The sequence below is a fragment of the Drosophila kikkawai genome, chromosome 2R, assembly GCF_030179895.1.
Source record: "Drosophila kikkawai strain 14028-0561.14 chromosome 2R, DkikHiC1v2, whole genome shotgun sequence".
Taxonomy (NCBI): Eukaryota; Metazoa; Arthropoda; class Insecta; order Diptera; family Drosophilidae; genus Drosophila; species Drosophila kikkawai.
This window is the reverse complement of record NC_091729.1, coordinates 24,393,949-24,408,991: the sequence shown is the minus strand read 5'-3', so window position 1 is coordinate 24,408,991 and position 15,043 is coordinate 24,393,949. Positions and strand designations below refer to the sequence as shown.

Below are 15,043 nucleotides of genomic sequence, written 5' to 3'. Positions count from 1 at the left end.
CGTTATAGCCGCTGTATAACCCGAAAATAACAACAACAACAACAACAAAAGCCGAATACAAAAATAAAAAAAAAACAGTCAACCGAAATTTACTGTCTCGCAAAGCGGTCTGATTACGATAAGGCCTCGCGTACCGCGGCTCAGATCGGGGCTGACAACGTCACTAACCTGGCCATATCACTAACAATCCGGCATATACAAGTGTATATATTTCACCAATATTTTGGGAGCCACCAGAAGCGGACTTATCGCGACATAATCGACTGTTGTAGACCAGATAATCGTAGATATCTACCTGACTCATCGCCACTTGTACCAAATGCCATACAGGGGCAGGTACTTAGCCAACAGTTGCTCAAAGTGCGGCATTCCCACGCCAAAAAAATATGGATGGTTCTGACAAAAAATAAAAAAAAATACAGTGAGTTTTGGGTACAGTAAACTACTAGCTAAAAGTGGTAGATATATACATATATATATATATAAATATATCCCTGATTTTTATACCCTTGCAGGGTATTATATTTGCAGTTAGAAGCTGATAAAACACTGAAGGGGTCATTTCCGACCCTATAAATCATATATATTCTTGATCAGCATCAACAGGCGAGTCTTTTGAGACATGTTTGAACAAAAATAATTTTTTAGTGATTTTTTGAAAATTTTATAAGGGGTTACATCGTTAAAATTTTCAAAAATTGAATAAAATTTTGATTTCTTAAATTTTTAAATTTAGTATGCAGAGTTATTAGCCTATTAAAAACTAGCACAAAACAGCTTTCCAAATTCAAATTAATGCCTCTTTGGCTAAGTTATAATATTTTTAACTTTAATTATTAGTAAATTATTATTATTAAATTTTAGTCAGAACCCAAAAGGGGTCCAATCTTAATGCTTAGCCTCCTTTCTTGTTTTAAAATATTTTGTATTTGATTTAAAAATTATTTTTATTAAACAGTTCTCTTTAAATATGTATTATTTTATGAATAACTTTTTTAATATGCATATTATTAGAGTTATTAAAACTTTTCCCATATTTTTACGTTTAACTCTCCACAAATATTAATATTCATCTGGTTTTGCCCATTAACACAAAATTAAATCCATAAAACTGTGTTATTTCAGGTGTTTTAACAGACCGCCAGGTCGTTGGTAAGAACTTGGCTGACTAAACCCGCTAACAAAGCTTATGCTTTTGTTTAATCAGCAATATAATTAGTGTTTGTTGTTTGTTAAGGTTCTAACTATGACACTGGAATTAAAGAATAAACTAAAACAGAAAGTCATGACAGTCAAGTAATATCTTTAGAGTTTCACTTTCAGCCTGGCACTTTGTACACTTTCAAGAGCACTCACTGTATTTTGCCACTACTTTACTGCGCTACCCGATCTTTGTTATTAATTTCTCGAAAAAAAAAACCTCCGGCAAGACACTTGTTCCGCGAAAACAAGGCAAATTCCATTGATGACAATGAGGCCGGCTTGTTCCGCTGCTGTTTTATGGCCACCGAAAAGGGATAGATAACACTCGGAGTTCCAGAGATTTATTGCTATCCGTTTGGCTAAATTACTTTTCGAGTTGAATGCGATTGTTTTTGCTTTCCGAGAGATGGGAAGCACCCATACAGATTCATCCCAATTACTAGTGTATCATCTGCTGCCACTTGTCGCGTGCTTTTCAAACTGTTGTTCAATCATCTATATAGTATAATGCTGTGTGGGCTATATACCCCGGACTCGACTCACAAATAACAGCTGCGACGGATGGATGATGTATTTACTGTCTGCGGTCTCGAGCAGATACTTTAGGCCGGCAAAAGGTACAACTTTCCCGCTCTCGTTTTGGCCTAAAAATATATCTCGAAAAAGAAAAGATACAAGATACAAGATATAAGATACAGTATGAAGCAAAGACAATTGAGTGTATAAGTTCGAAAATAAACACTGGATGCAAAGAGAGCAAGCAGACTTCAGATATTACACAATGTCAAGTGTGCGATAAAATATAGAGCGATAAAAATAATATATATGATCCAATTACAATAGGCCCTTTGCCTCAGTGTTTATCGTGCAAATATATATATAAAATGTACCTACTATTGGCAGCGCTGTTGAAAGATTGTTTGCCATCGCTGGGTACCCGGCGACGTGATTATATTTAAATTCATTAACCACAATATGCTAAGATAGTGCCAAATTCACAGCACCAAATCAATCCAATAACGCCCAATTTCCTCAGCCATAAATATGAATTGATTGCCATCAATGAGTCAGTCATTCAGTCAGTCAGTCGAAAAAGCCTTCAAGAGAGTCAGCCTTTTTTTGGCAGCCCTTAAATTAACTATCAGCATTATCGATTGGCATTTATGTCACTCACCTTTCCGCCGGCCCGCTGCCAGCCCATAAGCTCTTGCCATGCCAACCGGGAGTTTTTTACTTGATTTACATTGCCATGGCTACATACAATTTCTCTCAGTGAGTGTAGGGTGTAGTGTGTCGAGGTGTGCACTTATCATTGCAACGGGGCAGGTCAAAAACCAAGCCCAAACTCAACTAGCAGGGCAGGGCAGGGACGCCGCCACCGATCGAAGAGATGAATGTGAAGCGTGCCAGCTGCAAACGCTCCAAGCGTTCGGCAATGGCAACTAGGCAATACCCTTCCCAATGAGGTTGTAAAATTAATGAGTTTCCAGAAACTATAGACTACCATATATAAATTATTTTAAAAAAATGTTTGGGATTCACAATCTTGGAAAAAAGTATTACTCTGCCAAAGCAAACAGCAAAGGAACTTCACTTTTTAAGAAGAAGTTAATAATGTTAATGTTAATGTTAATAAACATCAATTAAAGCGGTCATTGTTTTCTAAAACCAGTTCAATGTCATTATCACTTATTAAGCTTATATACTAAATTTGCTATAAAATCTCGTTTTATTGATAAAACAAAACATATATCTTGTTTTTGTTCTCTGAATTTTTTTAAATATTTTTTGAAGCTAAAAGGATTTAAAGCAGGAAACCCTGCCGTCGGTGTTGCAGCACCGAAGGGCAACAACAGCCACGAGACGGCAGCAGCAACAACTGCAAAGGACGAGCGGAACGGGGATGGGGTATTGGACGAAGGAAGGGAGGATATTCGGAGCGCGGCTGCTGCAGCCAGAGAGCGCCAGCTGAGGGTTGCAATATCCTGCTGCTGCCGCTGCCGCTGCTGCCTGTGTCCTGGGCCTCAGCCTATATCCTGTTGCCCTCCCGCTTCAGCTGCCGCAACTCAAACAGCTGCAACAATTTTTTTTTTTTTGTCGATTGGGATTGTTGTCTTTAATTTCCTTTGGCGCGGCACATCCCCTAATGCCACTGCTATCTCCGGTTCCTGGCGCAGTTCGGGGTTGTTGGAGTTGCCAGTTGGCAGCCGCTGCCGCCGGGGTGCAACGCGCAGCTCAGTCGTGGCGATCGCCAGGTGAACGAAGGTTGTGTCGCGCAGAGTCGAGTCCCGCAATCGAGTCCAGGATTTCTACAATATATAAGCTAGAGGATTTCTAGATTTTGAGAGAAAGGATCATGTCGGGCAAACTGATCATGAAACGCAAGCGAGCGAGTCAGGAGGAGCAGCTGCAGCAGCAGCAACAACAGCAGCAGCCACATCAGCAGCAGCAACAGAACGAGGAGCCAGCTCCAGAGAAACGCCATCGTCCTCTGACCCCACCGGCTGAGGATCCCACGGAGGATCAGCCATCCCGGCCAGATTCTGCCAACCGCATCCTTCTAGAAGCCCTGCAAAAGATAATGGAACTACAGTCCGAACTGGATGCCTTTGAGCAGGATCTCGATGAGCGCGATGCAGCTGCGGCCGGACGCGAGGATCCCGATACGGATACAGACACCGATTCCGAGGACGCCGAGGTGGCCGCTCAATTCGCGCCAGCAGCAGTAGCAGCCACTCCTGCCCAGCGCAGTCAGGCAGAGGCTCTGGGCTTTGCCATGTGCGCTCGGGAAACGCTACTCTTCCTGCAGAGCGAAGGTGTGCCCACAGAGTCTCCGCTGTACCAGACGCTCCTCGGCAAGCTGGTGGGTCAGAGCGATGGCCTGCTAAACGCCTGACGAGCTTATAACCAGGAGGAGGAGGAGGAGGGCAGAATTCTAGTCACTTTGCTGCGATCTCATTGCAAGTAAAACGAGGGAGAGAGATACTATATGGAGGAGGGATGATCATCACTTCATTATGGGGGCTGGAAGTTGTATGTATATCATCCCCGGGGGTTTTAGATATACGTAATCCTAAGCTTTTTACTCTAGTCAATTATTGTGAAGCAATATAAAAATCCTAAGATACAACGAAGCAAATAAAAAAATGATAATAAAAAAACAAGCTAGTGTCTCTGTTATTATTTTTAAAAAGGATTGATAAAGCCGTAGGTTGTATACCCTTGCAGGAGGAACCAGGATCAAATTAAAGATTTGGTTTTTAATTAGTACAAAATAGCTACATCTCAATTTTTAAGAGTATATATTAACAAAAAACAAGAAAGAAAGCTAACTTTGGCCAGCCAAAGTTTGTATACCCTTGCAGGTAACGATTAAAATACATCATAACTAAGCCAAAAATGCATTAATTTCGATTCGGAAAGCAGTTTTGTGTTAGTTTTTATTAATTTAAAAAAACTGCATACCAAATTTAAAATTTTAAGAAATTAAAATTTTGGGCCATTTTGGAAGATTTTAATGATGTAACCCCTTATCAAATTTCTCAAAAATGGCGAAAAACTCGATTTCTTCCGGAAATGTCTATAAAGATTCCCCTGTTGATGCTGATCAAGAATATATATGGTTTATGGGGTCGGAAATGATTCCTTGACTTAGAAAATTATTATTTTGTATTATAAAATCTGATTTTTTATATTAAAAAACTTCTTGATTTTTGTAATACATTTTTAAAATTAAAAATATCATAACTCGGCCAAAAGAGCATTAATTTTAAATCGGAAAACTGTTCTGTGCAAGATTTTCTACAGTTAATAAATCTGCATACTTCATTTAAAAATTTTTAAAATTCAATTTTTTATCAAAATCAAAAATTTTAATGATGTAACCCCTTATGAAATTTCGCAAAAATGGCAAAAAAATCGATTTCTTCCGGACATATCTAGAAAGATTCCCCTGTTGATGCTGATCAAGAATATATATACTTTATAGGGTCGGAAACGTCTCCTTCACTGCGTTTCAAACTTCTGACTGAAATTATAATACCCTGCAAGGGTATAAAAAACAAAGTTACTATGGCATATCATATGATATGATATGGCCTGCTGTTCCGTCCTATGCTTATAATTACCTGTAATAAAAACATATATTAAGGAAAGAAGTTTTATCTAAAAATCTCTGTCGTAAAACGTGTCTAAATCAATTAGGCTGTTGATGCTAACAAAGAATAGATCATTTCTATAGGGTGGAAAATGTCACCATCTGCAAGGCCTTGAAAAAGGGGTGGATTGCCGCCTCTATTAATCAACCAAAAAAAAAACACCCTTTGAAATTAGATTTTTAATACATTTTAAATATATTTATTTATTTTATTCATTTGTTTATTACTTGTGTTATTTGATTTTACATATAGTAATTAATGAGAATAACTCAATCGTCGTATATTATTAATTCTTTTAATTCATTTCTTGTAGGTATGTATATAATATAAGTGTATATATATTTTTATTGTTGTTAGGGCGGGGGCTTTGTTGTTGTTGTTTCGGTTATTTCATTAACTTTTTACCATAAGTAATATATATATATATTTTGTTTGGGGGGCCTTGAGAGCGCCCTAAAGTAGCATTTTGTTGTTATATATATTATATCCGTTTATTAGTTATTTATTCTGTATAATTTGTAACAACAATAATTATTTGTAATAAATGGTTGTAATTCCGTTTCTTTACTTTCGTTTTTATTATTTGTATTTTATATGATATTCCTTTAAAAACTAGATTTTAATTGTTTTCAACAATTTAACGTTTCACATTTGTTGTAAGTAAATGTTTCATTTTGTTTTGGACAAGATATCGTTTATTCTTTATGCGAATTAGTGTTAATTTCGCTGCTTTTTAGTTGAATCAAAGGACGATCATCAAATAAGATTAAATATCAATAATGAAAAAAATATAATGATATAATATCTATAAATTGGCTTTTCAATTGGTTATTTCAGGACCTTCGCTTCGACGATCACCTTCCTACATACATTTGGCACTCTTTCTTGGTTCTACTTAAGCTCTACTGGGGGGATATCTGCCCCTTTTGCTTATTTTTAAAAATTAATTGGTATTTGTGTTAATTATTAATCAAACAGGAAACGTAAAACTTGAAGCTTGAGCTTGGCAACTATCGATTACAAGTTTATATGGGGTTTCTTTAAATTTCTGTTAGTCATATTATCCTGGATTAAATGGGATTAAGTACATAGAATTATTTGTTAATTTACTTTAATTCTTAGTTCAAGTTATGCCTTTGCTTTAATTTGTTTAACTTTATAAGTAAATCGAGTATTCTGTCTGTTATCCTTTAAGTATTCTCGTTAAACTGTTATTGTTTTCGTATCTTGTTTTTTTCTTCTTATTTTTTTGTTGTTGTTAATAAAGTAATCATTTGCAGCACTGCCCAGTTATGGGACATTGATTCACAATAAACTTTGTATATATTTTGTATTCCTTTGCTTAGTTATATTTCTTGTAGATATATTTATGCTGAATGCTCGATTATTCGATTTAATTTTTAAGGTATTTTAATGTTTATTCTGTTCGTGTCTCCGTTTAATTATGTAAATATTAGAATTTGCAAGTGTATATATATATATTCTTTATCTGTATCGTTAGTTTTGTTGCCAAATATATGCGTATATAAATAAAATTATGGTTTAAATGTGCCCTCTGTATTAATTATTAGTATTATTATTTGTATTACTTTCATATTCTATTAAGTTAATTAATCTCATAGATTTTGTCTGCTGCTGCTGCTCCTCCTGCTGTCCCTATACATATGTATATAGCTTTGTCTTGCTTATCAGTTGGTTTGCCCGCCTCTTTGGGATCCAATCCCAAAAAAACCCCACTAATCGTTCAGGCTCTTGTTTGAATATATCTTAAAGATGTCTTGTAAATAGAGAGTAAAAAACCGGACACAGTTCGAGTGTGTGTGTGTGTGGGTGTGTGGTGTCTATGTTTAATAGCCAACGCCAAAGTAAGGTTTCGACTTGTCTATGTTTATGTTACCAGCCTCATCGCACGCAAAAATATATGTATAAATATATCTGTTATGTTCTGTATAGTATGTATATATCGTAAAGTTCATTTTGTCCATTTGTAAATACTCCTCCTCCTTGCTCCTACGCCTCCTCTAAATCTTATGAATCGAGTGTACAAAGTGATGTTGTTGAGATGTTGTGGTTCTTGGGACTCAGAAAAACTGCACTGGCAAGAACGGAAATGTGCCAATGTGTAGCGAAGAAGGATTGTTAGCAGGTCTGTAAGAGAATGTTAATTTCGTTTTTAGAGAGATTGTTGTCTTTGGGGTGACACTGGATTTTCTGGGCCAATGCAAATCAATAATGGAGAGCGTAATAAGCGGAGATTGGATATTGATTAAAAAGCAAGCGAGTTGGGAGATATTTTTCTATATTCGATTTACCGAAGTTATTTTTTGCAAAATTCCAAATATCTCTCGATTATCGATTTGCAAAGATTACTAAAGACACGAATTGTTGTGGGTTTGTGGATTTTGTGTGTCTGTGCAAGGACCAAGGAGTTGGGTGGAGTTGCATGCTGATTTTAATACCTTACTAATAGCATATTGGGCACTGTAGCGGTTGTGGTGGTTGTTGTTGTTGTGTTGTTGTTATAGTTTTTACTGCCTAAAGGTGTGTTGTGATGATTGCTGTTGATGCTGTTGTTGTTGTTGGCACTCTTTGGCCCTTCCATGGGGCTCAGTGAATGTGAATGATACGCGGCTGTTAGGAATGAGACATCGTTGGAGTTCTTCGTGTCACCTGCATTGGTGACTTTATGAAAGTTGTGGCTGCTGTTGCAATTATTGTTGATAATGTTGTTGGGATTATTGTTAGTGCTGCTGCTAATGCTGCTGCTATTGCGGGCTGATAGTTGCGGTGGGAGATTTGCTAGCGACCGTTGGTGTTGTGGCTGGATTAACGAAAAATATATATATCGAAAAATATATATAACCCAAATTGAGTTTAAACTCACCTTGCAATTGCCATTGAAGTAGTAGTTGTTGGGATTGATGCTCTTGCCAATGTGGCACTCACTAGACCCGTGTTGGCTGGGCGTAAAACTGTTGTTGTTGCTGCTATTGGTTTGGGATTTCATGGTCAGATTTTGGGTGGTGGCACGAACTCCGCTTGCACTGCTGCTAGGACCCAGCCAGTTTCACCTATTAACATGGCTGCGATTGTGATTCGAACTGAGACCAGAGCCGCCGATGGCGTTGCTTTGGGGGCCACCACCGCCGCTGCCTACGCCAGTGCCCAGGCCTCCACCTCCACCAGCTGAAATTATTCCTTGAAGTTATTCCATTAAACTAGAGATTCACAAACCGCTTTACCTGAATAGCCCGGGGAGTGCTGATAGTAGTCCCGCCTTCCATAATCCGGCTCATAGTCCGAGCTATCGTAGTGTCCTCCTCGTCCACCGCCACCGCTAATGCCGCCCACGCCGCCCAAGATGTTAGCTGGCGGCCCATGGGGTCCGTGGCCATGACTACCGTAGGAGTAGCTATCGTACGATTGATGCGGATCATAGCCAATGCCGTCGTCATAGCTGCGTCTGTAGGGAAATTGAGATATTAGCAGGAAATTCAGAATTAGGCAGAAGCTCCTTACCCGTACGTCTCATCCATGGCAGTCCTGGCCTTTTCCAGTATGGACATCACCTTTTGCTTGGGTGCGAGCACAGTTTTGCTAAACGAGGAATGCTGCTGCGAGCCCCTGGAAAAATGAAAATAAATTGATAAATGAATATTATGGAAGTCTTAGGAGCCCCTCATTACCTATAACTATGATGCACTGCATTTTTGGCTCCTCCGATGGGATTTATGGAGCCACCCATGGCATTGTTGCCGATGCTGCCACCGCCGCCCTGCATGTGAGAGTTCTTCTTGTAGCCGCCACTCTTTCCAGTGTCGTTGTCATTTAAGCTAGTACTATCCATCAGTTCGCGCAGCTGCTCCTGCCGGATGATGTCGTTGCTATCTGGGATCAGATACTTCCTTAACTCGGCCATGGCGTAGGCAATTCTGGCATAAGCTTCGGCGGGCGGCGCTATAGTGGATATCTCCACATGCAGGTCGGTGTTGAGGTGCGCGTACTTGGGATCCTTGGAGCTGCGCAGTTCCTCCTCCTTGACGCGATCGCGCATAGAGTTGCGGCCCAGGACGGTCATCTTGCAGAGCGTCTCTTCCTGCAGGCGGCGCAGGGAGTTCCCCTTCGGTCCCAGCAGCTTGCCCACAAAATTGAACTGGCAAATTTATAATTTTTAGTAGATGGCAAAACTGGGGTTTGGCGACTGATATTTACCTTGGGGTGTTCTCTTATGGGCACCAGGACACGCTGTGAGATGCGCAGTGGCTTCTCTCTATAAATATCAGCATACTTTTGCTCCCGACTGGGAATCCTTCCTGTGGTCTGGACCTTTTCGATCTCTACAATTAAAGGGATTAGAAATCTCCAAGGGTATAACAGATAACTTCACCTACCGCCCTCGAGGAGCCTCTCGGCAATGGGAAACTTCCTGTCCATGCGGTTCCGCTCGGCCATGCAGTCGCGTATGTACTCGTTGGCCTTCTCGTTGATCTGCACACTGCCGGCCGAATCTGTGCCATGGTGACCGTGATCGTGGGCGGAGCTATCGCCATTGTGGGCACCGCCGGGAGCTCCACTAGAACCGGCAGATTTGCGGGGTTTGCCACCAAACTCGTTATCATCGTCGTTGAAGGCGGAAAAGTCACCATTGCCGTCGTACTTTTCGGTCATTGTTTTTAGTTTTGCCCGTCAATCCGGAGCAGCGATCTGCAAGTGGGGAAAAACTTGAATTACTAAAGGGAAAAGTTACGGGAAAAATAATTTTTTTAACTTCCTAACTTCAGATGCTAATTTTCTCACTTTCCGAACATACATAAATATATTTTATGAAAGTTCACAGTGTAGTTTTAACGCAAAAGACTTGAAAATAGAAAATGCCCTTCTACGAAACTTCACCTAAGGTCAAGAGGGTAAAAGAATTCTCTTCAGATGTGTATACAAACTATAAGAAACATTATTTTGGCACTCTTTTTTTTACTAGAAATTTTCCAAGTTTTGTCTGTGCTTTTTAATTAAATGCAGTTATTTATCGAAATCAATTAAGCGGCTACCCTTGGGCAACGCTTTCACATACACACTCTCACAGTACACACACACACATAGACATTGGCCAAAAACAACCACCAAGCAAAATTGAGCGAATATCAAATTGTTGCCTCCAGGCAAATACAAACACATAAAAAAAAAAACAAAACTTATGGTAAACAGAACCGGTAAAAACGATGTTTTTCCCCTAGAGTTCTGGAATAGCAACAATAACGCTCTGTTTTGACATTTTCCGCCCGTTCTGTGTGTGTCCAACTGGTGCCCGCGCTCCCCCGCCTACCACCCCCGCGGACCATGATGCACTTTCACTTTTCAGTGGGACGCAGTTTTTTCACCTAATTTTTTTTTCTGTATTTGCGAATTGCATCGAACGTTTTCTGCTGCTTGTGCCGTTTTGCAAGCAGCGGGAATTTCACTGTTTTTTCCACGCAAGCTCGCCGGCTTGGACAGGCCCCGATAATTACCACTGTTAATTGGCCTTTTCGATTATTGCTTTCAATTTAAAATGTTGCGAAAAAACGGCAATTCGCAAAAAAAAACAATGCCAAACAGTGTGACCGGGTTACGGAAGCTCAAAAAAAGCTTGTGGAAAAATACCAAACGTTGGGGAGCTGCATTTGGCGGGTGCTGGTACAGTAAGCCTTCGAAAAAGAACAAGGGGTGTACTTTCAATATTTCCTTTAAATAGAATTAATTCAAAGTTTTTTATTTAAATATTTTAATTCATTTTGAAAAACTTTTCAAAGCTGTGATAGGCATTATTTTATCACCATGGCTGTTTCACATTTTTATACTGTATTGTTTTGTAAATTTTTTTTTAAATGCTTATTATGTAATATGCTAATTTCGAGTTAAAATAATATTTTTTCGGCTTGTTTGTGGTGCTGGAAGCGGTCATTTGACCACAAAATCGAAAAAAATTCCGCTGGAGTAAATTCAAAAATAAATACCTTTATCGATAAATGCCGTATTTTTAAACGGTATTTTTAAATGGTTTTTTCTAGTACATTTAACAAGAGTAGTATTTATTAACCAAAAATACCGTTGACTGGACGCGAACTGGCAACTTTGTTGTGATTTCAGGTAAAAAATTAATTAAACTTGTTAAAAACACAGGTGTGAGTTCTAAATAATGTTGCACATACTGCATCTGGCCTTGTAAACTTTATTTGATTCCAGTTTTATTTGTCGGAATGCCGCTGGAAATGTGAAAATAACAAAAACAAAATCAGATAAAGAATCTATTTCATCCGGTCTCTAGTTTTCACATGCCTGTGTAACGCCCAATTGCCCAAAAGATGTCCGCCGCCCAGAGCCCCAGCCCCAACTCCTGCGTGGAGACGCCCAAGGCGCCCGAATGGCTATCGAAGCTGGAAAGCCGACGCGAGCAGCTGAAGCGCTCCAAGCTGGGCCACGAGTCGGGAGCCGGTGCTCCCTGTTTGGAGTGCCAGGACAAGTGTCCCGGCCTTGATTTGCACTTCTGGCGTAAGGTGTGTCGCAACTGCAAGTGCCGAAAGAATCAGCACGCGTGTCCGGAAGACGATGACGCCACCGGCTGGGCACAGTTCGAGATTCTGGGCCAGATAAGGGCCAAGCCAGCTTGTGAGTAATTTCTTTATCTGTAAATCGTCGTAGAGATCTCAAATCTCCAATATATCTGCTTGCAGTCATCAAAATCAAGGCCCTGGCCAGCCAGCCAGTCCAACTAGAGTGGGTGCCTCCAAATGCAGCTCCCGACGTGGTTACCGACTACATGGAGATGCTGGGCACTGCCCAGATACCAGTGGCTGGCAGCGATGCAGCCATTAAGCGGAAGCAGCAGCTGGAGTTGCAGGTGCCGCCGCATGATCTGGATGCTGCTCTGTGCGACGGACTGACGGAAACGGAGGCCCGCCAGCTGCAGCAGTATGTGCAGCGTCTGAGGGAGCAGTGCGTCGGCCAGGGTGTTGTGGTGCGCCTGGGCAATCGTCTTAATCACGCTCAGGTGGAGCATGTGACTCCAGTTGCTGTAGTATCGCCACAGGAAACAGCCAAGTCCTGGCAGTTCCTGGGTCTGCCGCCAGTGGCTGATGCCACTTTGAACGAACTGTTGGCCAATCCCAAGGTGGCGCAGGCCCTGGCCAGTCCGGCCAGTGCTCAACCCAGGCTGCTGGTGGCCTTTGCCGAGCCCCTGTCCGACTCCACAGCTCAGTTCGAGGAGAATGGCGGAGCTCTGCGGGCACAGACCAAGGAGAAGCTGCTGGGTATTAGCAAACCGGCTTTGCAGAGCCTCGTAAGCCATGGTGTGGTATATGACAAGGTGCTGGGAGTGCTAAAGGTAAGCAAAATTATACTTATAAAATAAGAAATTATATGTAAAAATCGTTTTTATTATAGGAAAAGAACCTCAACATCTCGCGGGATCCCAAACTGGGACCCATTGCCGAGTTCCGCAAGGAGTATGTCAACAATCCGCAGTTCCGGGCAGATATCAACAGCATCTGTCCTTCGCAGCAGCAGCAACAAATGACGCCCATTAAATCCTCTCCAGGCACGCCCTTTAACTCCCCGCTGCCGCTTAAGAACCCTGTGCAGGCCAGGTTTGGAGCCCAAATGCGCCAGGATACACCCATGCGGCGGGTTAAATTCGGCGGCGTCTCCACCGTGGTCTACGATTGTGGGCTGCCCGCCAACACGGACTATGAACGCGATCCGATCTTTGCACAGATTCTCCAGGCAGAACCGCTGAAGCATGCCCTCCAGGAGGCCCGATCCGGACGTGCTCCATCTGCGGTGGTCATTTCCAATATTCCAGCTGCGGTGGCGAGTCTGGCGGAACTCAAGGGCCTAGCTCCGGCCACCAAGGCTCAACTTCAATCCATGGGGCTGGACAAGAACATGTTACAATCGGCCGTGTCCAATGCTCCTTACTATGATCGGCTCTTCCGATCCCTGCAGGACAAGGGCATCGCTCACGATCAATGCCAGTTGCTGCAGCCGCTGAAGCAAGTTCACGACTGGCTTCTGGACGATAATCAACTGCTGGAGGATATCGACAAGGTCTTTGCTGATATGGCAAATGGCTGTCGGGATATTACCTATCCGAAACCCATACTGGGAGAGTTGCCTACGTCCCAGAGTAGCGACTCTGGCTTCCACTCGAAACCCTCGACGCCAGGCTACACCAGTGAAGATTTGAATGCCAATCCGGGTAGATTTGCCAGCATTCCCGGCATAGAAGACATGAACATGTATCCAGGTTGTTACGGCATGCCGGAGCAGTTCCAGCAGCTGCGTTTGCAGGAGGATGAGGTCGCTGCGGGCAAAGGTGAGTTCGGTATGATGGCATCTTTAGGTAATTTGCATTATTTGTTTGTATATCACCTCGTTGCTCACGTTATGTGGATTTTGACACCTTTGCCAGCTGGAATTGCATCATCATACTACTTATACCTTTATTTTCAGATCCCCAGCCCCTCATCTTGTGCCGCGACTGCAACGAACCCATTGCCTATGGCGAGGTGGCCGTCAAAGCCGATCGTGCCGGCAAGGAGATTGCCTGGCATCCGGGCTGCTTCAAGTGCCAGACATGTCGTGAGCTGCTAGCTGACTTGGTTTACTTCTTCCACCAGGGTCAGGTCTACTGCGGACGCGATTTGGCCATTAAGCTAAAGATTCCACGGTGCCGCGCCTGCGATGAGCTGATCTTCACCAAGGAGTACACCGCCGCGGAAGGTGCCACCTTCCACATCAAGCATTTCTGCTGCTATCAGTGCGATGAGCCGCTGGCCGGACAGCAGTACGTTCCCGATGAGAACTCCAATATGCCGCTGTGCCTGCAGTGCTACGATCGCTTCTTTGCCGTTGCCTGCCAGCGCTGCCGTTTGGCTATAGGCCCTGCGGATCAGGGAGTGGCCTGGGGCGAGATCCACTGGCATGGACAGTGTTTCGTCTGCGCTGGTGTCGAGTGCTCCAAGTCGCTGATCGGTGGTAGATTCTGCGTGAAACAGGACATGCCCTTTTGCAGTCCAGCCTGCGTGCGCAGCGTAATTTCATAAGACAAAGGATAATTCTTGATTACAGTATTTCCCCAGTATATTAACTGCACAAAGGATCAAAGACACCAACGCACAATTCAATGGAATTAACGATGACACACCATATTAGTAACCAGAGCTAGTGATTTATGGATGCCACAGACTCAAAGTGCCTAGAATATAGACTTGCATTTAAAAAAAAAGCCTTTTCTGCTAATTTTATGTTAACAATCAAATTAGAAAAGCAGATTTGTTTTAAGACATGCTATGGAGGAACTTCTGTAACTAGAATTCTCACTTAAAAGTAGACAGTTTTTGATTTGTTAACTAAAACGCAGAAAAGGCTAAAATATTTACACAATTCCATACCGCTTTTGCCGTGCCAATAGACCAAGTAAAAAAAATAGATATATATACATATTTTATATACAAAGTATACAAATATATATATAAATATTCTATAGAAAAAGTATAAAAATCTATACAAAAATATTTTATATACAAATAGCTATTTACACAGCAACAAAAAAGCATAAAGTATTATATATGTTTACAGGAAAACCCCATTTTTATAACGCACACAAACGTTTTTTAATAAATTTACTCGAAACCAAGAAAACTAGA

At 41.6% G+C, this 15,043-nt stretch overlaps 3 protein-coding genes and 1 long non-coding RNA gene across 6 annotated transcripts; 3 read left to right on the top strand and 1 right to left on the bottom strand.

The window, feature by feature from the left end:
• The first annotated feature begins 81 nt into the window (after positions 1-81).
• On the top strand, positions 82-7,263 carry LOC138928067 (uncharacterized). The gene is made up of 2 exons (XR_011444564.1): positions 82-421; positions 6,198-7,263. It is a non-coding gene; the product is annotated as an uncharacterized lncRNA (long non-coding RNA).
• Positions 3,478-4,222, top strand: insb (insensible). Its single transcript, XM_017164222.3, has one exon. The coding sequence runs from the start codon at positions 3,560-3,562 to the stop codon at positions 4,097-4,099; it is 540 nt and encodes a 179-aa protein (XP_017019711.1). The 5' UTR covers positions 3,478-3,559; the 3' UTR covers positions 4,100-4,222.
• On the bottom strand, positions 5,532-10,870 carry qkr54B (quaking related 54B). The gene is given in 9 exon segments (XM_041776990.2): positions 5,532-7,508; positions 7,820-8,181; positions 8,245-8,546; positions 8,603-8,823; positions 8,880-8,984; positions 9,047-9,513; positions 9,573-9,697; positions 9,752-10,064; positions 10,739-10,870. Coding segments are annotated over 8 exon segments (1,926 nt in total). The 5' UTR covers positions 10,029-10,064; positions 10,739-10,870; the 3' UTR covers positions 5,532-7,441.
• A 536-nt stretch (positions 10,871-11,406) lies between these two features.
• Positions 11,407-15,038, top strand: Tes (testin LIM domain protein). Of its 3 annotated transcripts, none has more exons than XM_017164397.2 (5): positions 11,407-11,486; positions 11,583-12,005; positions 12,071-12,720; positions 12,780-13,710; positions 13,848-15,038. In XM_017164397.2, the coding sequence occupies exons 2-5, from the start codon at positions 11,702-11,704 to the stop codon at positions 14,438-14,440; spliced, it is 2,478 nt and encodes an 825-aa protein (XP_017019886.1). In that variant the 5' UTR covers positions 11,407-11,486; positions 11,583-11,701; the 3' UTR covers positions 14,441-15,038. The 3 variants fall into 3 exon arrangements, with proteins under 3 accessions (XP_017019886.1, XP_017019887.1, XP_070140450.1); XM_017164398.2 differs by having other exon boundaries at positions 11,428-11,486; positions 11,665-12,005; XM_070284349.1 differs by lacking the exon at positions 11,407-11,486 and having other exon boundaries at positions 11,547-12,005.
• Positions 15,039-15,043: the final 5 nt, after the last annotated feature.

Coding starts and splice junctions, on each gene's coding strand:
- insb (XM_017164222.3), top strand. CDS start 3,560: ATGTCGGGCAAACTGATCATGAAACGCAAGCGAGCGAGTCAGGAGGAG.
- Tes (XM_017164397.2), top strand. CDS start 11,702: ATGTCCGCCGCCCAGAGCCCCAGCCCCAACTCCTGCGTGGAGACGCCC. Junction 12,006..12,070: donor GATAAGGGCCAAGCCAGCTT/GTGAGTAATTTC, acceptor ATCTGCTTGCAG/TCATCAAAATCAAGGCCCTG. Junction 13,711..13,847: donor TGAGGTCGCTGCGGGCAAAG/GTGAGTTCGGTA, acceptor CTTTATTTTCAG/ATCCCCAGCCCCTCATCTTG.